At 41.8% G+C, this 25576-nt stretch overlaps 1 protein-coding gene across 2 annotated transcripts in view; it reads right to left on the reverse strand.

The window, feature by feature from the left end:
- TEAD4 (TEA domain transcription factor 4) overlaps positions 1-25576 on the reverse strand; it is a 53450-nt gene that overhangs the window by 17147 nt on the left and 10727 nt on the right. For both annotated transcript variants that reach the window (XM_050333548.1, XM_050333547.1), the window contains exons 4-6: positions 20872-21126; positions 4434-4498; positions 3443-3505 (exon numbers count right to left, since the gene is read on the reverse strand). In XM_050333548.1, coding sequence (XP_050189505.1) covers positions 3443-3505; positions 4434-4498; positions 20872-20878 — 135 coding nt within the window. In that variant the 5' untranslated portion in view covers positions 20879-21126. The remainder of the gene's footprint in view (positions 1-3442; positions 3506-4433; positions 4499-20871; positions 21127-25576) is intronic.

Here is a 25576-nt window from a genome sequence, read left to right on the forward strand (position 1 = left end):
TGTTTTAATAATTGGTCAAAATATTCAATGGTAAAGACTTTTTATTATCAATTAAAGAAAAAAATCCCTCTAAAAACAAGCTCACAAAAAGAGATTGTCATTAACACTGCAAAAAAGACTACCTTAATGTGTGACTGCATTAGTATCAGGTAGAGTTGATAATTTTATTCCCATCTCCAGAGAAACTTGAAACTTTAATAATCTCCAGAGCACATATGCAAGGCAAGGACATTCCTTTTTTATTTTAACAAGACTGTGAATTTACACACGTTTTTATATGCAATGACAGTGCAACCACTAGTGAGTGAAGTGAGTGATGTATTTATAAAACAAATGGCATTCTGCATTTCTTCTTCCAAGGAATAAATAGACAAGCAGAAGCACATCCCCAAATTCTACTTTTCCTTCTACATCCCCTACAGTTAATCTTCATCCTTCAAACACTACACATTTATCTGTGATATTGTAATTACAATGGCACAGAAGAATTCATAGCTTGTAGAAACTGCTGAAAGAGGTACACTCTTGCTGTCTTTTCCAGGAATTCTCACTTCCCACTTGCATTCATTGAACTGCAGTAAGTTCTCACCCTTGGATCTCCATTCTCTCTAACTCCTCCAATCTATCTAAATTTTTTTTGAAGTTTAAAGTCCAGGGATTCTAATGCATCAAATACAAAAAAATCATGTGGAGGAGGCATAAAAACCCCTCAAGAATAAATGCTAATGTTCAAGTGGAATGATCAGGAGGAAGAGCAAAACATGCATCTTCTTTTTTTACAGCATCTGTTACTCCTGCTAGTACTATTCACGTGAATGAAAGGGAAACATTTTAATTGCTAAGTTCCTAACGTTATCCAAAGCCATAGGAAGGTTTCAGAATCCAGTTTAAACGATGCTTTAGGAAATAATTCAAGGATTACTTACATTTTGTTAAGAGAAATTGTTCTCTGGGTTTTTTTTTCAAAACATACATCAGGACCATGTTCCAGTTGCCATTTTTTTCCTTCCCTTACTTGCTCACCGGAAAAAGTATCTACCTGAGTTTATACATGAGTTTATGGGGAAGATGCATTTACTTGTGGAGATATTAAAAGTTCAAAGGGAAAAAAAAACTAAGTAGGGAACATATTTTACCTATTAATCCCTGTCATGTTTTTCTGTGTTGTTTAAATGCCTGACAAACTGCTGGAAAGAGCATGTTTCTGTTTCAGCTAACAGTTCTGTATTCATTTCATGTTTCCAGGAAAAAAAACAAACAACAAAACCAAACAAAAACCCAAACAAATCAAGAAAAAGTTTTACCAAACATTTGCAATGTTTGTGTTTTCTTCTTAATGATGATAATAATAATAATATCACCATACCACCACAATTTCCCACTTTTTCCTTAGTACAGGTAATATGTGTTAGCCACCCAGGGCATGGAAAAACTACTGACTTCAGAGAACAGATTTTTCATCAAGCTTTACCGTATTTCCAATCTCTATCTGTTACAGACAGTGCACATTTTAAAAAGACACCCCAGTTCGTGTGGAGACGGAAGTATTATAGAAATCACTCTGAAAAATCATCACATAGCGGCTCTGATCTCTAGGATACAAATATGAAAACTTATACTTTTATGGAAAGTGAACAGTGATAGAAGAACACACAGCTATCAGCAGGAACCTGGAAGAAGGGCAGCATCTTTCATGATTTCATTTCCTTGCTCTATGGAAATGACCAGCAAAAGCAAAGAAGTAAATGAGTCAAATCGGTGCTACCGACTTGGCCTCCTGCAGGCGGAAAGGAACAGGCTGGTACTGGGGAAGGGTTCACTGCGGGCAGCTGGGCAGAGCTCACAGCATGGCCTGGGTGGTGTAAAAGGACAACAGCCAATGGCTCCATGGAGCTCCCTGAGACACCTTCGCTCCCCGAGAACAAAACCAGCCAGCTCCTGTGTGCTAAGTGGAAACAGGCTCGGCTGACTGGCTTTTCAATCATGCCAAATCCCAGAGCTGTGACACGCAAGGAACAGAAACAAGGTTACAGATATAAGCAGCAGTAAAGCTTTTAACACCCTGGGCAGTTGTTGTTTCCTACTAGCTCTAACTTGCCTCTCAAGCAGGCCTCCACCTGAATTGACCACTTAACAGCACCACAGGTCTCAAGCTTAGGCAGCCCTACCTAGGTGCACTGAATTAGATAGTTGTAATTTGTGGCTCTTTCTCTTTATCAGACCAGCTGGAAACACAGCAGGTTAATAACAGACATAGCACAGTTTTCTAAAATGTGGCTGTGGATGGGATGGGGGGGTGCAGTCATGGCTAAGAGGTAATCACTTCTTGCAAGAGTTGCATGCACTTCAGCATCAGTCAAGACTGAGTGCCAACAGTTCCCTCACAGGACAGTCTGTTTCCGCTGGTGCCCAGCGAGGAATTGCCCAGACAGCCAAGAGGAAGCACATACTAACAGCCATCTACTCAACAGTCAGGGTTGGAATGGGCTGTCAAGATCATTGCCACCTGAAGCATTGAAAATCAGGGAAGGCAACACCCTTCCAACTGCTAACTGCTTTACTAACTGCCATACCAAACAGAAAGGTCAGCATTCACCTTCCTTCTCAGGCTGTCTTAGTGAAACCTAACAAGGCCCAGACATCACATCCTGCTCAGCAAGACCTTTCTGGACAGCTCACACTCTAACAGGGGACGCCCTCTTATGCAATTGTCACACACACACTTGACCTTCTCAATATTTCTGGCAATTCAGTCACAGCACATAAACCATCTCCCTGCATCAAATGTGAGTGGAAATAAATGTCAAGAGGTATCAGTTCATTAGTGTGATCTCAGAGCTGTTCCTATAGAAATGAAAACACAGATTTTCTGGAGCAAGTAGTCAACCATTTTCTTTCTCATTAGCCCAGGCCTCTTCAAATCAGCTCTGAATTAATCAAGGGGTAAAGCTGGCATCACTTTACCTGAGAAGATGCCAGCTGGCTTATTGCTTCCTCTCAATGGACAGCTCCACACCACTACCTCAACTAGAGTCAGAACTGATGCTGTAGGAACTATAAGGCTACCTTTTCCTAAGGCCACCACAACACCAAGGACTGGTTACTGGTCAGCATTTGTAACCATAAACCCCTTCTTCTCAGTTAAGGACTCTTTGCATACACTTAAGTCTAAGGGTCTTCCAGACTTGGATGACAACAGCATAAACTGGAGGTAGAAACAAGACACATGAAATTTAAAAAGTTATTGTTTCTTTATTCTTTAAATAGAATTGCTCCAGACGTCACAGAGCTTCAACAATAATGAATGTTTGCATAAAGCTTCCTGGGAAGTACCTTTTCCTCTCCAGCTTACTACAGTTCATTGACTAATCTCATGCATTTTTAAGGGAATGGCTGACTTGGGGGGGGGCTTGTGTGATATGTTAAAGGATACCCATCTTACCTTGAGCTTGGCTTGGATCTCTCTAGCTTTCCGCCTTGCCAGGACCTGGATGTGACTAGATACCTGCATAGAAAGACAAAGCCCATTTTCATTCCAGAGGAATACTCAGTAGCTTCTTGTAGAAGTGAATATACTTAAGGCACCTTGTGCAATGGGAGTTATTTAGGGTTGGAAGGAGAGGTGTTTGAGGGTAGCAATGAACTGCTTTTCTGAACGTAACTGAAGTTATGTTCAGAAGTGCCATGAAATGGGGTGGAGGGACAGTAAAGATGGGCCATTTAAGGCCTTTTTCAGTCCAAATGGCTTTATCAAGCCAGAGACCTCCTCTAGAAAAGAAAAGAACCCATCCTTGAAACCAGGGACTGGGAGTTCTGATCTCTTTGTTTCCCCATCTTGGCCTCCTCCTGGGAGAAGAGAAACCTCTGCTGCTATATCATAACTTTTCCCATATCTAATACGGGCTGAAACATATCACAGAATAATTTAGGTTGAAAGGAACTCCTGAATGTCAGCAACCAGCTCCCTACTCAAAGCAGGTCTGTGTTGCTCAGTGCTTTGTCCAGCATAGCCTGGACTGTCATTCCCAAATCACAAAGATTCCTCTTTTTCATCTTGTGCAACAGGTATTTTCAAAATCAGCATTGCTGAGGGTCTGCCTGGGCTGAACAAAGAGTCTTCATGTAGATAATCACTCATGTTCACTGAAACATTCACTACTAGACCAAGGAAATAAAATTACACACTGTTTACCAGTAGAAAAAAGAATTGTGGATCACTATGTGGTTGGGAGGCATGAGCATTATAATCCAATTGTAAAATGCCTGAGCTGACTCTTCCCATCACTCTTATTAACCAGTTCAGGACAAAAACCTCTTTCCAGCAAAGCCAGAAACTAGTAGCAAGTGAACACTAAGGGGTTTGCTCTCATTAGCCCTCATAATCTCTAATGGTCCAGAGAAGCTAATGCTTACATGGAAAACTGTGCACTTACCTGTTTCCTTGTGCGTGTTTTCCCTGTTCTCAGCTTAATATAGCGGGCAATCAACTCATTTCGGCCTGAAACAGAGAAAAAAATGCAAATACAAGTTTAGAAAGCTATGACCTCAGTGAAGAAGATAGATAATTCAATTTTGTATCTATAGAGATCAGCAGTGGGATGATTCCCTGTCACACTGTTTTCTTTCTTAGAAAGGAACTTATTAGTTCACATGGTAGAAGTTTTGAGTTTTATGAGCAGTCTCCTAGAACATCCTTATAGGCAAACTGACAAAGTATGGGCTAGATAATTGGACAAGGAGGTGGAATGACAATTGGCTGAACAGATGGGGTCCTGGCTGACAACGAGCTGACAATGAGCCAGCAATGCACTCTTATGGCAAATCCCAGTTTTCATAGGAAGATTGTAACCAACGGGTCAAGGGATTTGATTCTTCACCTCTACTCAGCACTGTTGAGGCAACATCTAGAATACCGTGTCAGTTCTGGTCTCCTCAGCATGAAAAAGATGTGGGCATACTGGAGTGAGTCCAGGAAAAAATTTAAAGAAACTGGAGTATCTTTCATATAAGGAGAGGCTGAGAGAACTGGGTCTGTTCAGCCTGGAGAAGACTGAGGGGGAGCTTTTAATCAATGCATGCAAGTACCTGGGATGGGAGGGAATAAAAGAAAAAGGGAACTACCCTCCTCTCAGTAGTGCTCAGTGATAGGACAAGAAACAAATGGCACAAACTAAAACACATGCAATTCTGTCTAAAAACAAGAAAGGGGAAAAAAAAAAAGGAAAAGCCCAATCTTTTTTACCATAGTGGTGGTGAAACACTGGCACAGGCTGCCCAAAGAGGTTGCAGCCTCCATCCTAGAAGGATGGTCACAGCCTAGTGGACAGAATCGTGGCCAGCCAGCTGTATCTATCACTGCTTGAGCAGCAGGGCCAGACTAGGCCACCTGAAGAGATCCCTTCCAACCAAGATGAGTCTGTCATTTTGTGAAGCTAAGTACACAAAAATAAACAGCAATGGGGGGAGTACATGGAAACAGTTACACAGAGTTTATCAGTGTGACGTGATACAGTGAACTACAAATGCTTTCCGGCTCTTGCAGGCAGACTATCCAGGTTCCATACACTGGCTTCCATGTATCAAATCTAAGCAGTCACACATTTTATTCTCTTCCTGGAGATGGAGGAATAAAGAGCGGAAACATAAAGGCAGCAGCTACACATCTGAACTCTAGGCTGCTTCAAGGCAGAAAACATGACAGGAAGAACAGGCTCTGCAAAATAATACATTTGCAGTGACCACACTAGTAGCAATACAGTACCTCAATAAAAAGTTGGGAGTGGGAACTGCAAGGCTGTGAGACATTTTTATATGGCTGCAAGTGTTTGCAGAATGAAGCGGGAATGAACTGGGAAGCAAAGCCACATCTATTGTGAGGTTTATAACAAAATTATAAAACTCCAGTGTTGTCTATGGAAAGTTTATGGGTTGAATGGAGAACTTATACATTAGGACATGAGAGACATCAAAAAGCAAGCAGTGAAATCAAACACAATATTTATTCCAGTGGTTTAATATTCCATGGAAAAATTGTCTCTTGTTTTTATTTTAAACTCTTATTTCGCTCAAACCTGAAAAAAGTTATGCAAGGAAAGACTCTATGCCAAAATTGACCACTCAACCTTTTGGGGAAGGGTTGGCAAAGCTCCTAATTCCATCTGTTTCTGAAACAGAAGAATGCAAATGTCCATGACTGCACTTAAGCCATGTTCATGAAACATAACCAAAGCACACACAGGGACGGGAAAGCACTTTACATTTACAGACCCTAATGTTTTCCTAATGGTGTCATTACAGCAGCTCTCCTTATTCCCGTGGGAGAAGAAACAGGTCTGTAGTGGAGAACTCAGTTCCAGCTCCTATATACACAAATTAGGAACTGTTTCTGTGCCAAAAACACAATGCCCAGCATGTAACCACTGACCTCTTCAGTTCCCACAGTTTCAGCATTAGCATGGTGACATGCCCAGGAGAGTTTGATGGGAGCAGATGTTATTATGCTACCTTCCACCTGGCTGCTCTTCCAACCCATGGAACCATTTTTACAAAGCCGAGACCAATTACTAGCAACACATACCCACACCACCTTACTCTAGTGCCAACAATAATATTTATGGCTTTTCAAAGCCTCCATCTGTTAGACATGGATCCAAGTTGAAAGGTATGAAACAACTGAAGTGATTCTTCTCACGCAGATGCCGACATACATGAAATTTCAGAAGGACGGTTTGACACACATCGGAAGTGGGAAATGGGCAGAACAAAACAAGGTGTTCAAACCCTATTACCTACTAAGAAATGAGAATGAGAATTTTTGCACACCAAGAGGACACTTTGAGGGGCAAGGGGAATGAGTTAGTGTGAGAGAGATGAAAAACTAGCCTTGAGAAGAAGTGGATATTGGAGGACTGCAGGCAAACTTTTAAAGGGTGCATATCGGGCTACGTTGAAAATTTGAATATATGGAACTCTCCAGACATTGGCTCAGTTATGGGTCAGCCTTGAAAAACTAATTTCAATGGATTCTCAGTGAGATATAATAAGCATTAAGGAGTAAATTTAGTTTTGTTGTGTTTCCATGAAAGTAAAAAAATCATACAGACTGAGCAGTCTGACAGAGAACTATTCTGCTTCAGCAACAGAGGGCAGAAGGAGTAATCTGTGTGAGAGGATGACATCAACAGCTCTGTGCCAATCACAGTCAATTCCAGCCATCCCCAGACTGGATGAAAATGACAATCAATCCATTAGAACCTCAACCAGTCAGAGAAGCACAAACTACCTTTGCTCAAATATATTTTGGAAAGGGCAAGAGCCAGTAGGGACACGAGACACATGAGGAGACACAAAAGGAACCACAAAAGCAGACATGAGGATGCACAGAAGGAAAAATAAAAGATATGTAAAAAGACAAATTTGGAGAAAAGGAAACACGATAGGGGACATTGCTGGGGATGTGGCTGGAAAAATACTCTTGGAAAGAGGTGCTCCATGACAGAAGTACAGGCAACTGCAGCACCATGCCAGAGCAGAGACAACTCTGAAAGGACTGCAGCCCATTGAAAACCTGTGCAGAGAAGAGGAGAAGCAAGAAATAAGGAGCACCAAAAGGGAAAAAGAACTAAACAAAATAAAACAAAACAAAAAAGCAGGAACTAGCAGAAAGAGACCTTTACACAGTGATGCCAACCTTCTGCGTCACCCAGCACCTCAAAGAATCAAAGAGGGACTAAGCAGTAGAGAGGACAAAACAAGGGAAATTGGGTAGGAAGCAGCGAGGAGGAACAATAAACTGTATTCAAGCCTGGGAAAAGTGGGAGGTGTTTCCGTAAGTGTGCATTTAAATGTTTGTCTTTGACAACATCAGCAAAAATTGCAAAGTTCTCTCAGGCCATGTACTTCAATGGAAAAGACTAGTAGGAGGGGAAACTGTTGTACAAATTGCTGATATGAGATGCCAGAATGGAAATTCTCTAGAAAGAAACTCTCCACAAAGAGCATTTAATTGTAGATCCTGAAATTTTCCAGTTTTAGAATTCACTTCCCACTTGCTACCAATTCTCATTCAGTCTTCCTCTTCTACAAGTGTGTCCTCAGTCAGAGAAACACAGAAAAGTGGCAGGTTATATTAAGCTAATAAAGGTACTGGTAGCACACACAAACCCTCCCCTACCCCCCCAAACCAATAAACAAACAGATCACTCTACAAAGACATTCATCACAGGGATTACTAAATATAGAACTATGCAAATTGCCAAGCCCAATGAAATGCAGCAAGAACGCATTAAATTACCATGAATCAAAACTGCAAGAGAAGCAAATCTTAAATGTCTTTTGTTTCTCTTATCAGAAGTCAGATGCAAGCAGGTTTTATGTGGCTGGAAGTCTGTAGGCTCACAGCCTCTGGAAAGCACTTTCTTTGTTTCTCAACCCTGGCTGCAGGGTCAGCAACGACTCACACTCCTCACTTGGCTGGAACAGGCAGAGCTGTCATAAACCGTCAGATGGTTCATTTTTTAGAGCCATGTAAAGTGCCCCTCAGTAATCTGATCATATGTTGTGTTCTTAGAATAACTCCCGCTGAGGTCTGCCACGGTCACCAGAACCTGCCAACAGTTGTGACTCCTCTGTTGAAACCTCGCATTGGGTTTCAGGGAGCTCCAGCCAACATACCAACTGCAGCACAGCACCTTTATCCTCCCTGCAGCCTTCCCCTTGGAAGCACGGCATGAAAAAAAGTAGTAAAGAGATACTCTCTTATGCTCTTTACCTCTCACTCCTAACAGATACATTTCCAAGGGCATCAATTTGGCTCTCACTCAGTCTTACACTAAATTGCAAAACTTTGCATTCAGTAGTGACCTAGGAAGGAGTTGATAGGAGAAGTGAATGAGGAGGCTTTTTGATTCTCCATTCTATACCTGTGCACCTTTCAGTGTAATGGCAGACAAAAGTCTTTCTGTAAGGAAGGGGGATAATCAAGGGAATTCCCACCACCACAGAAAGCATTTCCCAGTCCTACCTCAAAGCTTCATGGTGGCTTTCTGTTAGTAAAGGTATATTAATTTTTCTGCTTCTTGTAAACAGCATCTTTATTTAAGACTTTCACTTCCTCATACCCGTTACCAAAGAAAAGTAGAAGAACCAAAAGCCTCTCTTCTGTGATGGGTGAGAGCAAAGTGATTTCTGCAAAATCCATTAGGATTTTTGCAGTGATTTCTGCAAAATCCATTCGGCAGGAACTGCATGAAAGTATCTGTGTCTTAGTAGATACTGTATCTTTTCTATACCCAAAGCACACATATGCATCTATCTGTAAGCAGTTCATTAAGAGAACTACAGAAGCAACTATCCAGCTGGATCCAGTGAAAGGATCAAAGTGAGGTCAAGAAAGCCATCTCAACTATCGTTTCTATTTCTTCATGTCACTTGATACCTCACGGGTAGTTAACTGTTGGTTACAATCAACATAACCAGAATGAACTGTGCATCAGGCAAATACATCTAGACAAAAGAGGGAAGGTAAGGACACCTTACCTGTCCACCAAATATCAACGTTTCTCTATGCACACAAAGCAAAACTAACTGCCAACCAGCTCTTACCAGAAGGACACTTATGACAAAAGCAATGTGTGATTGGTTGCGTGTGCATATGGGGCTATCTGGTCTGCCCCATCCATAACTCCATGCACAGCCTTACTTTCTATCTCTCATTCCACTGCTTCCTCCTCTCAGCTATGCTAAAGGCCTTCCTGGGCATCAGCTGTTCCAGAAATAGGGTTAGATGTGTCAGAAAACACATTTTAGTCTTTCTGAGGGCTAATCCCATCTTTTCCTCAAGATGCACAGACAAGTCTTACTGACATAATCAAATTTTAATCCTACCTTCATTAGATTTTCTTTCATAACAAACCAACATTTCTTACTAAAGCCTTGATGAGAAGATTTTGCTAGGTTCCTGTACTCAGACACCACTATGACCATAAGAGTGTCATCATTTTCCATGAAAGAGACCACAGAAAACCATTTTACTGCACTAGCCTATCCTATGAAGGCATCTCTGGATCTACTGAACTTCAGTGCTCAATAGTCAGATTCGAGTTCACACAGCAAAGTTACACATAGCAGTGAATTATTTCTATATTCAGCTGGCAGAAGCAAATTTCCTCGCTCTGATCACTTATTCTGTGCTTGAATTTGCTCAGGATTAACCTTTCACAAGACGATTCTCTGAGTTTATGCAGCCCCTACAATAGGGGGATTTTGAGATGAACAATCAAAGAAAGATGAGCCAGTACTTCTGAAAAATATCAGAAAACTGTCAGATCCCTGAAAACACAGTATTGAAGTGATTAGTACCATCACATTGCCAGCTCTTCCCCAACACACCTGTTTTTATCATTTAACTGTGCAAGTTCTGAGCTCCTTCCTCTTCTAAAATGAAAAAGATGAAGCTTCATTTGCTGGGCAGAATGTGCCAGTCAAGTCCCTCACATGGAGAAATGGCAGTCAGGTGATTAGTCTGTCTGAGATCATAAAACTCAGTTGTCTGATTTACCAACTTGTCTGAAGACTTCAACCCTCTCTTGTCTAAAAGACCTTTTGCTGAAAAGATTAGTGTTTACTTCTCTCCTTTCTCAATGTATAGCCTAAATTCACAGTCAGACACACAAGAAATGCTACCACCATGTAGAAACCACTGTTTCTTGATGGTTATTTTAAGAAGCTTCACTCAAGGGTGTACGGCTAAGAGATAACAATTACAGACCCCTCAGGTTTGGAGAAGCATCTTATTGGTTCCCAACAAGGAGTAGAGATAAATGAAAAGTCAGCCACTGCAGGTGTACTTACAGCAACAAATTTTTCATGAGCAATACAATCTGAAGAGGTTTCCCTCTTCTTAGCTGGTCATTCCTTCTCTATCAACTCCTGTGGGCAGCTGTACCAACTAAATGGAAGAAGGAGAGAGGGAGGCGGAGGGGAAAGACTGACACGCACCACTCTAATTACCAATATCAAAAATAAGCCTACCCACCCCCATTTGGATTTTGGTGGTTTTGTTTTGTTTTTTCCCCATCAGCCTGTTTTTAATTGGATTGGTGAACTAGTTCATTCTGTGGTCACATTTACCACTGCATGGGCACTACAGAGAGAACAGGGAGACAATCAGTGCAGAACTTCTTAAACCAGTTTTACCACCAGAGAAACACCAGGAACTTTACTCCACCTAACCCTCACACTCATACAGGCTGGTAAAAAAATGGGCAAGGCACTTCCCATGCTTGCGTTATTTGTCTAAAGGCTAAACAGCATTAAAGTGCCTTCTAATTACTGCCCCAAAGGCATAGGGAGTTTTCCTTGTAAAGATGAGCTTTAACTAAGGTACAACAACATGTGCATGTTGGAAGGAAGCCTAATCAGCCTAATAGGAAGCTCCAGGCTATGCAGCTCTTCACCACACCTCAATCTTTTAATAGTACTTTCAAGTGCATAAATTGAATGTCCTCATCAGCTCTGTTTTCCCACATTATCACCTCAGGCCATAGAAATGTAAGTTAATCCATCCAATAAGTACTCCTCCATATACACAGGAAGGGCCACAAAAGCAACAGAGCCAGGACTTGTTCTGGTGCTTTCCAGAGTTAAGACTGATGGGAATCTTATTAAAAATGCTTAGATTCAATTTGGCTGGGAAATCCCACAATCACACCAAAGCAGCTGCATATACTAATATGAGTCCTTCATATGCTAGAGTGTATCAGATAACACCTGAAAGAACCAATAACAATCCTACATGGAAAGGCATGTCAGACTAACAGCTTTCAGTCTCTTGGGACACCTGACAATGGCCACCTTATATAGGCACAACTTTACTCACTAATGCCCAGGGTCAGAGAAAATGACTGCTGAAGGTAGCACTGAAACCAATGGTAGGGCATCTGAAAGCAACTCTCAACGCTGCTTTGGTGATGTCTCCAAGGGCAGCAAAAACTTCAGCACCTCTCTTCCTCCTGATTTTGTGGTCAGCTGACTCTGCCAGTATCACTAGTACAGAGTTTCTTGCAGATTGCTGCCCCAAGTGCTAATTTTATGCATGTGCCCAGATGGCAGGCTGACCAAGTACTCAAAGCTTCGGCCATGACAAAAATTGGAGCTTAAAGGGGCCTGTGAGATCTATGCAGATATGCTGCATGACCAGCACAGACCGTGTAGTTCTCAAGGCATCTGGTCTGGTCTGGCTTATTCCTGTGAGGAGTCATGACTGCTTCATTTAACACATAAAACTACACCACAACCCAGTCCCAGTCAAATGACTGAAAATCACACAGCAGCTTCAAGAAGAGTGAAAGAAGCGAGAGACTTTTGGGTTCTTGCATTGTATGAATAAATGAATGTTGATTTTTTTAAGTGGAATGGTTGCTACCACACAGCTTCAGGTTCTGCCACCATAATTTAGAGTGCAGTCATTCTCTGTGATTACTTTAAACCATGAAGTTATAGCTTCAGCTGAAACAAATGGCTGGACACTCCTGAAAGAAGCCTTTTCCCCAACACACCTACCTACCTACCTCTCACCAGACTGTTCCACGGGTCAGTTCAGCTCCCTAATTTGGCAGAAATCTGCCCAGCTCATTTTGCCAACATAGTTTGCTATCAGTTTAGGAAGCTAAAATGCATCCACAAGGAGTCTGCTAGAAACTGAAGCTAGCCTAAAGAGTAGGAGCACAAAACTGGAAGCAGAGCAGAGGAACAAGGAAACAGGAGTGACAAGTCTCTCTTTTTTTCTGCAGTGAACTGTTAGGTCATCTCACCATTTCTGAAAGAAATATACTCTTGGTCTCAACACAGAACAGTTTTACACCATCCAAACATTAGCAAGAATAGTTCTTAAAAGATGTCATGCTCTGTAACAGGTGTAAAGAGGATGTGGACAGCAAAGTCTATCAGAAACACAGTCTTCATAATCAAATGGCTACCCAGGAACTGGTCTGGATAATAGCTGAATTCTGTCAAACTCATATAATTTCCTTACAGTGGCTTGGGATATTCCCCCTTCCTGTCCCACTTTCTTCCAGCTCCTAACACTGGGGCAATTCTATTCCACATTCTTTAAACACCTGTTCCCTGACTGAGTTTACAGTGTAAGTCTGATAGATAGCTGGGCAACTATGACTCAGGCAGTAACAGGAGAGCAGGAACAAGAGGATGACAAAACTGTTTAAGCTGCTGAGATACCTAAAAACTCACGTGGATCCAGAAAGAAATTTGCAAATATCTAGGTGCTTTAACTACCTTCTAAATAAAAGCTGCTGTATCTAAAATTGCCAAACCACTTTCCCCTAACCTTAGCCATAAAGGATCAGACTAGACATGAACAGCTTAAGTGAGCTGGCTTTGCTTCTGGGCCCAGAAGCAGATGAGATCATCTTTGAAGGTCCCTCCCAGCACCATTTTCTACAATTCTACAACTAAAGATGGTGATGCAGCCTTTACATTCAGGAATGCTCATAATTCCCAGTCAAGGCTGAAGGCAACATTGTGCTAAATGCCACACATGCACGTGTGTTTCCCTGTAATACTTGGCACACTTAGAAACAGGCCTGTGCCTACAGCACTTGCAGTCAACAGCTTGGAGCATTGCTATTGGGTTACCTCATCAAGCATTGGTTACGCTCTTCGCACTCCAGCCCACGGGCTCCAACCTAAGCTCCTGAAAAGGCACGTGCAATTATTGTACAAATCACATTCAAGAGGAAAGAAGAGTGATTCTAAAGCCATTTTACATGGAAACAGTGTCATTTCCTCTTCAAGGAGGCAGACACAGAGCGAGGCTCTGCCTGTATGCGTGCGTGGAGTGAGGCTGAGAATGCGAAGGAGGACCCGGATGGGTCACAAGTTCAAGGTGACAGCAATGAGGAACAGCTGCTGGCTATGCACCCTTTGGCAGCAGGTGTACCCAGGCCCCAGAGGTTTAAGTCAGCTCTGCCAGTGACCAACAGATTTACAAGACCATCTGTCTGGGCACAAACTGCACACAGCCTTCCCAGTTTTGCTGCCCAGTTCTTCACCACACACAGACAATACAGGGTTTGTTATGGACTAGTTAATGAGCAACTGTTTAAACCAATAGACAGTCCTAGTTCTCCTGTGCTCATTATCTGGATCCTATGTGAATGAGAATACTGCTGCTTCTTCTAGCTGTAATATTATTGTCTTTTTCTGAATAAGCAGCTTTCCACCACTTTGGGGCACCCTATAAGGCACTAGAACCCGGAACGCTTGTGTTGTCTTATACTGGTTTTGCTTAAGGAATGCCTTTGAAAGAGGCTTTAAAAGAGAGCTCATGTAATAGGTTTTGCTTATATGCACTGTGTAAATAAGAAAGCTCCTTTTTTCCTATGCCAAGTCTCCACACAAACTGCATATTGACACTTACCAGCTCCCTCTATGTATAAGCACACCCTTTCTTGAGAAATACTATCACCCTTCTCTGTCCAGTGCTTGGCTAACCAACAGAAGGCAAATTCTGAGAAAGCACTCCTAGTGTTTATCCAGAAGTCTGCTGTTTCTATTTCAGACCTAAGAAAAGGCTTCTGTGTCAATAAACACATTCAGTCTCACAAACATATTCATGTCACAGAAACACAGATAGTATGAATCACAGTACTAACAATTTAGAAAAAAACTGCAGATATTTACAGTGTAAAGCTACCTAATGCCCACTGTTGTCTTGTTTCTTGTGTAAAACCATAACACTTCCAATCTGGAATCCATCTCTCATTCACATAAAACACAGATACACATGTGCACATTTGTACACTTGGCTGTACAAATACAATCCTAACAGTTTTGTCTGATCAAATTTTTAAAGTCCCCAACAACTGCATTTCCATTCTATCTCCTTAGAGATCTCTCAGCACTGAGCACCATGCTGTTGCAAAGTCTTTGCTGATATCCATCCTATATTCTTTCTTTCTCCCCCATTAATCCTAGTCATGCTCACATGTTCCACATAAAATCCCTCTCCCTCCTAAATGTTAACACCCTTCAAATATTTTTAGACTGTTATTATGTGTCCCCCCACCCTCCACCTTTCAGTCATCGCTTAGCCAAGCTATGTATATTTAGCTACTTTAATCTTTCCTCCTAAATCAGTCCCTTCAACTCCCAGAGCTCAATGTTAAGTCTGGTATGCTTGCTGCTTTTTTCAGAACTCACTCCATGTTTTTGAGATCTTTCTGGTAATGTGTTTGCAAAAACCTGTCCAGATGAGAGCTTTACCTGCAACTATTTTAAAGAAAGAAGAAACCCAAGTCACTGGACACTACTAATTTTCATTTTCCATATCTGATTTTGTTCCCAGATTTTTCATCCAATTACTATTTTGAAATATTAATAAATATTTGGCATAAGAGCAGATTAGCAAATGGTAATATTTGAACTAAATTGTGAAAGAATGCAGTGGAGTTTAAAATGTAAAAGAACACTAAGGCTTTTTAAGTAAGCTTTTCAGAAAACCACTGGAAATGCATAGTTATCCATAAGAACAGGAGAAGCAAAACAATGACTTGCAACAAAGGAAAAGGCTGAAAAATGAAATAGAAACAGTCTCTCAGTTACAAGGCAGATGAGTGGATACATCTAAAAAACATAAAGCTGGTTTACTAAATTAGAAATCAATTCATCTGGATGTGTTATCTATAAAGCAAAAAATTCAGATCAAGTGCCTTTCTGACAATATACCACTACCAATCAACTCTATCTTGGAGAATTATTAAGCATTTGAAATTTAAAAATTAAAACCTCAGAGGAAGAACCAAAAGGGTAATGTAATGTTGCTAATGAAGTTACTTCAATGTGATGAAAACTCTGTGGCTGCAGACATATACCATGAGAAAAACGTAGTACTAAACAGCACACTTGGTTTTAAGCCTGACAGATAAATATGGGACTACAAACCTGCTAAAAATCAAAAGGGACAGGAAAAAAATGTGTGCCCTTTATTGAAACAACAGAATGAAGCCTCTCAAAATAGTCACAATAATTTTGATAACATGTAGTACATAATAAAATTGCTACTCTATCTATGTTCAGAAGTATGTTAAGGAAAGATGCCACAGCCAGAACTATTAACTCTAATAACTGTAACAGCAAGCAGATTCCTGGTTGTTTGGCATTACAAGTGGTAAACGTCTCAATATTCAGGAAATGCTTGCAATTCGTAGAAAAAAATATTTCTTTTTATGTTTGCATGGAGAAAACATCAGTTAAACTGACATACAGGTTAACAGAAAGAACCCTAAACTCTGCTTACTAGGAGATAGAATGAAAAACATGGCAAACTCCAGCACAAGTTTAACCTGCTGCAAATATCTCCAGAAATCTGGCTTCATCTAGTCAACAACAAGGAACTAGAACCACATAAAAGCAAAACTGAAAGATGACGCAGTGAAACAAAACTTTGTTATTGAGCAACCCTGAAAACATCACCTACCACCAGAGGGGAGGGCAAAGTCTGCATCCTGACCAATTATCCATGAATCCAAGTTTTGTCTATCTTGCAGTGTTTAAAACAGGAATTTTTGTCTTTTTTTACCCAAACTGTAGGATAAAGGGCTGTTCTACAGTTCACTAGGTCACAATAATGAAAGGGACAGGAAGTTCAGAATTACCACTCTGAGGGATATCACAGCTGAAATACCAATATTGCAATTACCTGGACCATACAGTTCAGTGTCAACTGAGCACATTCTCAGCATGTTTCAATTGTTTTGACTGAAACATCATCAGGTGAGATGCCAAAATACAACATAGAAGAAAGCATTTAAAGGCTGTCACCTTGAAGATTTTCCTATTTTGAATAGCCACCATGCTCCTCCCTCGCATCAAAGAGAAGTGTTTAGGAACTGAAACAGGCAGTGTACGTTTTATGCTTCTTCAGGGTTATGTGTTTGCTTTTCAGTTCTACTTTTAGTGACTCTTTGATGTCGGGGAAAACATGAATTTCTAGCCTATCCCTTTGAGATAAAGGCATTATCCCAGAAACTTAGCTAGTAATTTCAGAAGAGAGGTGAGAGGGACCACCTGTGACATGGCAGCTTTTGGCATCAAACTGACCTGTTATCCCATCTTAATTCATGTTGCAAGCTCAAGTCTTCATGGTCCACTGCCTGCTCCAGGTTTAAACTACTAACATGGTCGACTATCCTTCTATCACTCAGCCTCTGAGCTTTGGACATCTCTAAGTATTTCCTATCAGCAATTCACAAACAGATGGCACCAGCCTGGGAGATGGATGACTGCTCCCAGCTGTCTGCCCCTCCCTGCTCAGCACAGAAATGGCTGAGCTGTTCGTAAAGCAGCTGCTAAACTACTTACTCCTTCCGAACAGCAATCTAACAAACAGCCACCCATTCTAGCCCTCTTGCAAAAAGGTGCTCCAAGACAGGTGCTGGTGCAGCAGAAGGCAACACTGGATAGTTGAGGCAGTAGCTCCTTTCTTCTAAGCTTTTGCTATCTCCCTTGTAAATCAAGGCCCTAATAGTGTTTTGTCAATATAAGTATCACTGTGCAAGTTACTATTTTTAATTTCCCTGTCCTTAGTAGTGTTGGGAAACCTGGTCTATTTAGCACCTCCATGCAAATCTCACAAAGGTACTAAGCTTTTTCCCTCTGCTTTCTCTAGATCAGTCCTGAAGATGCCAGGAGAATCTATGACAGAATTTGGTGTTTGGGATTTCATACGAATACTACAGTTATTATTTCTCCCACGGAAAAAACATACTTGGAAAATGTGAACAACAGACTTGTAATATCCCTATTTTACTCTAGCAGGCAACACGTACCAAAAAAAGTTATTCTGCAAGACCTTAGTGGTACCAGAAGGCATGAGACCAGCAAGGCCCCAGACTCAATGCTTCTAATGTCAACACAGTGATTAGGAGAAAGGACAGCATTCCATATCAGACAAGACAGCTGCCTGTGCCTTAAGCAGGTGGTAAGCAAAGACTGCTGGAGAGGACAGTGAGGGCTTGCACCTGGAGCTGTGCTGTGGTATGAGCTTATTCAGTCAGCATGTTGCCTCCATGCAGAAATGGAACATGCCTAGGATGGAAAAAGATAATGAAAGAAAAGGCAGCAAAGGCATCGAGACAGATCATCAGTGTACAGAGAGGAGCTGGCTGACTTTCAGGTGAAGAAGGAACCAGGTCCACTCAGCAATCAGCAGAGTGTTGCCTGAAGAGCTGTTAAGCAGCCAGCTTTGAAGAGTCATGGAAACAGTAGCATGGAGCCTGTGCATAGGCTGAAACACACCTTTCTGTGCATTTTTAAAGGTATTTAAGCAAAACAATGAAAGTTCATATCGGCTCAGGGCATTTTAGATAGTTCAAAATGTTTTCTGGTAAAAAGCTACTAACTTTAAATGGAAAATAGGTTGCCTCACAACAGATGAATTGCACATAGAAGAGATACTGGGACCTGGAACATCTTGCCAAAATACTAGTACCACGTGAGCCACTCCTTAGTGGGAAAAAGTGAAATGGTCCCAGTTTTGCCAAGGAAAATGGGCATATACAGTTCTCTGTAACACCTCACCCCTTGGTTCAGCAAGCTCTGTGCAAGTCAGTCACAGGGCAGCTAAACAACCATCCCTTCAGAGGCAGGGCCAGCTCCACATTGAGCTTGTTCTGTTCCACCAGCTGGCTTGTAAGCAGTGAAGATGAAATCAGGGACTATATTTATTCTCCGTGCCTGGTCATATCTTTCTATAGATCCCAGGCTGGGCCCTGCTTCCTTGAACAGGATCCGGTAGACTAGTAAGAAAAGGAGGGCATAAATCATTGCCTCGGGTTCTGTCAGAAGCACACTGCACCAACCATCCATACTTGGAACAGGTGCACTGAAGGCAAGCAGGGACACTGTCCCATTTGGAGTAGTGGGGGAGGGCTTGCAGAGAAACTGTTCTTCTCCTGGTGCCTACTCTTAATTTTTCACCCTGCAAGTGAGTTATTTACCTCCTGCAGCTCACCACCAGTCCAGTCAACTAGATGTGTTCCACTAAGCACCAGTCCACGCTAGGTCAGGCCCCAGCTAAGTTTCATTGGTTTCTGTAGTCCACTGCACCTTGCTTCTGCTCTCATTTATTTCTTTTGTGGTTCATTTCACTCTCTGCTCTGACACATTCACTGCAAAGCCGAAATATTCCAGGGACCACGCAGAATGTTTGGTAAATTATTACAGTCTTAAAACACAATTGTAATTTTTCACCAGTAATTTTAAAAGTCACCTGTCATGAAAAGTAATGCAAACATAGAGCAACAAGGACTATGTTACTAATTTATGCTTTAAAACCATGGGGTGGACTCTCAAGTTATATTTTAGTTTGAGTAACATTTTAAGCAAGTATTGATCCCGAAAGAAGCAGTCTTACCCTCACCTCAACAACGGCTGCTCATTCCCACTCTCATCATCCTTGTAAACCCAAGCAGGAGAGCAGCATCCAAATTGAGGTTCATTTTTTTCCCCTTTCTGGCTGCTTTTAAGTTGGATCACTCCCCCGGTTGATTCCACAGCACAACCACAAAAAGTGTTTGTGCCAGCAGAGAGCCGGAATTGATGTCTGGCTGAGAATGCTAACACTTGCTTAGCCTCAGGGTGATCAGCGTTACCCAACATATACTGCTCTTTGCAGATACAATGATGTGTGTACCCAGTAAAACCATCCACTGTAGATAAGGCCATGTAAACAAGGCCCCACCCATGCCCCCACAGTCAGAGCAATCTGTTTCCTTGCTCAGGGAACAATAGCCTGATGGGTGGACAGAAACCTGCACAATGACTTGGGAAGTGCTCCATATGAAGCTTCGGGGCATGCATGGAGCATCCCTTGATGGGGCCTGCAGAGAGAGCAGATTGCAAGGTGGGGGTGGGGGGAAACCCGACAAGCACTGGCTGGGTAGTTCAGAGGGCTGGGTAGTTTAGAGGGCTGCCTTCCATAAGATCCTTCCTACTGTGCTTTGAGAAACAGTCCGCCTCGGGACTTGTAACCAATGTTAGGCACTCTGCCTTCGCTTTGCTTTTTAGTCACAGAAGTACCAGGTGGCTTCTACCAGTGCTAAGCTAGAGAATCCAGGCCAGAACAACTTCTTGTGGACAAAATCAAGAGAGAAATTTCAGCTGTGGAAAAGGTAAACAATCAAATTCAAAAGCATGTGTACAACCTACAAAGTCGAATTCTGCTACAGCTTCAAGCCAGTGCTCCTCTGCATTCAGTGCTGGGTATCTAGCTAGCTAGATGAGAAGCAGCCACGTGAAAGATATTTGTGTCAGGACTATGAGAAGGCAAACTACAACAAAGGGGAGTAGACAGAAAGATCTGCTTTCTACCCTTCTTAAGGTCTGAAAAGTGTAGCTACTTGACAAAATGTAGGTGTTTACACATCGGCAGAGCTATGCAGGGGTTCAGGAGCTGAACTTCTGCCTTGTAGCACCAGAGATGCAGACCTTTTCCTATTCCTACCTCCAAAAAGAAAGGTGGGGACAGCAGAGAGAGATACTATATAAAATAGATTTAGCATACCATGAAGCCACTAGATTACATGTATCTAAAGATTAGTTCAGTAGTGTGCCCAACTCTGGGATCTACCTTATAGATAGTCCCTTGAAAAAGACATCTGTAACCCTTTCTGATACGTAAATGTTAAAATCTTCACCAATTTTCCAAAATACAACTTGAAGCAACCAACTGCATCAGCTTGGGAATGCCCAAGAGGAGAGAATTCATTCAGAGCGTCTCTTGGTACAAAGACAAGTGGCTTGCATGGGGTAGGCTGCCCGGAGTGTCGTGATGTGCCCTTTCTTTCTCCTTACCATACATCTTGCCTTCGTCTGACAAGATAATCTTCCGCCGACCACATGGTGGGTAGATGGCTAGCGCTTCCTGGAAGCTCTGCTCGATGTCCGGACTCCACACCCCCTCAGCGTCATTGTCAATGGGTTTGTCCAAGGCCTCGCTGCCCCCCGAGTCGTTGCTCCCCTCAGGGGAGGTGGGAGAACTCCACTCGTTGGAGGTAATGGTGCCAGCTAGAAACTCCAAGGTGCCACGTGGAGAAGCAGACTCAGAACCTGTAATGGCAAGCACATCACACGTCAGTTGGAAATTTTCCTCTCTAGGAAAATGTGGAGATACTAAAGGAAAACAAAAAAAAGTTAAAAAACCTCAGTGAGGAGGGGTTTTACTTCAAGTTTACCTTAAACGGTAACTCAACCATGTGCTTGATTTCTATTTATGTTGAGATGAAAATCTTTTCTGACAAAACAGCCTGCTCCAATCTCTCTTTGGCTTATTAACTCTCTGTCACTTCCCAGTTCTCCTCAGATGTGTCTTCTTGTCTATGTCTTTATCTCCTTATTTCTTTCTCCCTCTGCTGTTATTATCCGTGTAACTGTTATTTAACTTTCTGAAGTACACATACAGGGACTCAGTCTGTGTGAAAGACTATACAAAATACAGCAGTGATGAATTATCTAATCATCACTGAGCACTGGGGTTGAAATTTTCTTAGATACTGTTTCACTGGATCAGAGTTAGTAGTCGGTGTCATTTCTAACATTGACATTTCTTCTCAAGGATCATCTGCGCTTTCAAAAGCCATTCCTGGAGCCAGACAGTTTAATGCAATGTCTCCCAAATCTCAGCATCATATCCTGGCAGGAGCAGAAAGCACCATGAGTAAAGGCATAACTAAAAGCACTAGGTTGCAGGTCAAGAACCTGGGTGCTTAGCCTGTTCCTACTGCTCATCTTAAAATCGACCTATGGCAAATTCCTTCAGTTCCCTCTGCCTCTCTGCCCCCTTATCCTTTACCGATCCCAGGCTATTAGATTTGCCACTGGACAGGAGCAGAAATTGGTTTCTCACTGGACCTAAGCAGGTAGCTGCGAGATCTTGGAAACTACAATAAATTACAGCCTACTTATAAATGCCTAGAGTAGAGGCTGAAGCCACTGAGTGGAGCTGATGAAACACTCACTGAGAAAGACTGCAGACCACACAGACACTTCCAGTCAACCATCAGGGAGACAAATGCCTTCTAAAGACACAGATCATTCCCCTTCCTTAATCCCAAAGTTGTTTGTTTACCATTTTAATAGTTTAGGTTATCTGGGCTACAAAGAATGTTCACAAGCCAGCATTTGAGAATCCCTCCAGAGTTCAAAACTTCCCTGTGTATCACCACTTTGAGCTGTGTAGCAAGAAAATCAGAACAAGGATTTTTTTCCAAGAGCAACAGAATCAAACCTGTGCTGAAAAATAGTAAGGAGAGGGCTCTGACATGCCAAGTCTCCAGCTCAGAAATATCACATTAAAAATACAAAGGGGGACTCGGGAGAAACTGGAGCATGGTCTATGTAAAAAACTAGATAGAAAATAAAACTGTGCAGTTATGCTATGCCCTAGTTGATAAAAGGAAAAGTGAGTCCATTCGTTACACTTCAGAAGTTTAAGAATTCAGGACTCCTGGCTCCAGAAACTTTTCTGACACTTTTTTTTAAGTCCTTGGATTTTGTGTTTACAAAAATCTTCTCCGAGACCATAATGACAAGATTTTATTAAGAAAAACTGAAAGTCTTTAGGAATTTTAACATTTCAAGAGCTGAAGTTGTAAAAAGATTTGACAACACTGGCTTTCAGTTTTTTCTGCTCCTTAATGACTTTAGGCAGCAGCAGATACATATTTTATGTCTCCATAGCCCACCAAAAGTTAAGGAAACAAGTAAGACAACACCAGGCCTTTTAGTAATTTCTAGACACATTGTACTGTGCAGCATTTTAACAAGTGCTTCACAAAGACATTTAGAAAACCCAGTATACAACTTATTTCCGGTTAGAACATGTGAACCACTCTCCATCCATCCATTTCAGCCCCTATATCAGATTATTTCAGTCTTCTTGACCCATAGTATATATTTTCAGAACTCTAATGAACATGAGAAGAAAAAATGAAATGGGAGGTCAGGGGGGCAGGGCAGAAAGGGTAGCTCACACATGGCCTTTACCAATGGCATAGGCATTCCAAGCACACTGTCAGTGGCACCAAAGCAGACAATGTGACTTTAAGAGACACTGAAATTAAGGGTAATAATTGCTTCCCGTACCAAGAATCTACCACTAACACATCACCTTTCACTGACAGAGCCTAATAAAACATTACATGGGTATCCAAGAGGTTGTCCTGCTGGAGAATTAGTGTTGAGGAGTAAGCTTTCCACGGGGAGACTCTGACAGAAAAACAGAAGTTATGTGTTCCAAATGTTCTTCTTTTGAAATTTCCCCAACCATCCCCAGTCCCTGGAGGCTCTCGAGACCCCTCCCATAGTTAATGTACATTAAAATCTTCACAAACACAAGGCACAGACTAGTTTTAACTCAGGCTGACAAACCGAGAAATGGAAGGGTTCAGAAAGAATCCTAAGGTATGACAGCAAGTGTATTCATCCTACCACCTGCATTGGGAGCTGCAAGTCTCATAACAGCCAGCAGGCTCCACACGAAGTGAAAACATGCTCTGCCTGCTCATCTGTGTGACTCCCACAGCCATGGTCACTGGAAGCTGCTCCTCTGCTGTCAAGCCAAATCCCCTAGCGATGCATACAAGCAGACAAAGTCATCTAGGGAATGAAGGACTATCATGACCATAAAAAGCACCAACTTTGAATCCAGTTATTTTCATCTCCTTAATGTCCATGCTGACACAGATGAATACCTAGCAGATGATTTCATCATGGCACACTCCTAGGCTGAAACTAAGTAAATATATCTGAAGCACAACTCTCCTCCTCCCACATTCACACCCTAGGAGTCGTTGCCTGATCATTTCATGTTTTACAGGGCTCTGCATCTGCCCTAGCACTAAGTGCTTTTGGTGACAAAGGAATCTCTGAGTCCTTTCCATTCCTCCAGAATAACTGGAGGAGAAAACACACTCTATTCAGTTTAGTGTCAGCTCTCCAGGCTCTCTTCTCCAAACATGAAAGAAAAGTTGCACCAACTTGAGCAGATGTCATTTTTACATTCAGGGAAATCCACTGAGCAAGAGACTGAATATGTGGGCTTTCTCTCATACTGGTGTAAATCAAGAGATATGGAACATAATAGCAGTGACAAAAGAAATTACATAAATCTAGAAGTGACTAGATATTTTTTTATGCTTCTTACTTTTTGTGCCTCGACCAGCAATGCTAGTCCTGTTTCAAGCTACAGTTAGGTCAGTAGGAACTGAAATGTGCTATTGTGGGCAATCCCAACTTTTCTACACCTTGAGGCCTGATTCTGCTTTCCCTTCTTGGGACGAAACCAATTCATGATGGATGATGAGAAAAGTGGAACAGTACAGACTGTGAAATCAAGGACGTTTGGCCATCTCCAGCTGAAGACTCTGTAACCACCCAGACACTAACACAAATTGGACTTTTATTTGATAACTTCTGAAGAAATTCCATAGACTGAAATGGCCATGAAAATCCTTATAACTCTATGCCTCTAGATCAGTAAGATACCACGGGCTGAAAGGGCCTGTCAAGTTTTCTTAAATAATGTTGCTTAACTAGCAAGATCCATGTGCAATTCCAAGCAATACTCTATGCTCAGAGGCAATAAACAGTAATTCAGGGAGTCCTGGTTGGGTGCTATCTGGGGTCTGTGGCTCTGCTTTGAACACTTCAAGCCTTCTGTTTCCTGCATTGTTGATGCCACTCATTAAAATAAGCAAAGCAAACTAAAGAATCTGGGGGCTAAACCCTGTGGTGAATGGCTTTATTAGTACGGCAAATTGAAAAACTGGCAATGGAATCACTTCCCATGGAATGAGCAATCTGGTGAAAAACAGAGAATTTTTCAGAAACATGAGAGTGTTGAGTGTCTTATTCATAACAAAGGTTTGAATAATATTCATTAGTAACTACTTTAACAAAACAAAATGTTTCAGTTAGCATCCAGTCAATAGTTGCTGTATGCATACAGCTTGGTTACTCTAATGGTGATTTCTATTACTGATGTTCTAATATTGCTAAATATTTTAGTGCTAGCATTTTTTTCTTAAATTTTGCCTGTGGTAGAGTTTGTAATCACAAAGCTTTCTTCTGACATGGAGGGAATTTAATTTTGAAAGCACTGAACAGACATCCCTGACACGCTCAGACAATTCCTTCCCCATGTGAATTCCCTCAACAGGCACAGTTCTGAAGGTCACAGGAGTCAGAGGATGTTGTCCCATTCTCATAATAGCAAGTTTTGCCAGAGATCATAGGACTTGGTGTTTGTTCTCTTCAGATTCCCTCAGTTAAAACTTATGCTCCATTCCTTGGCTCTTGTATATCTGCAACTGTATCCTAGAGTTTTCCTTATTCTGATGCCACACTTATTTTACTGAGAGATGATGAATAATCTTTTTCTGTAGGGTCAAGTCATGGGTTCTCTTCCAGGATCAAAGACACAAATCTCCTCACAGCACATCCACCTCCTCACCACAGTATCTCTATTTCCTTCTTAATGTCTCCCTCTGTCAAATTATTG

Source organism: Myiozetetes cayanensis, unplaced genomic scaffold (genome assembly GCF_022539395.1).
Source record: "Myiozetetes cayanensis isolate MyiCay16 unplaced genomic scaffold, myiCay2020 scf5-8, whole genome shotgun sequence".
In the NCBI taxonomy this organism is placed as follows: Eukaryota; Metazoa; Chordata; class Aves; order Passeriformes; family Tyrannidae; genus Myiozetetes; species Myiozetetes cayanensis.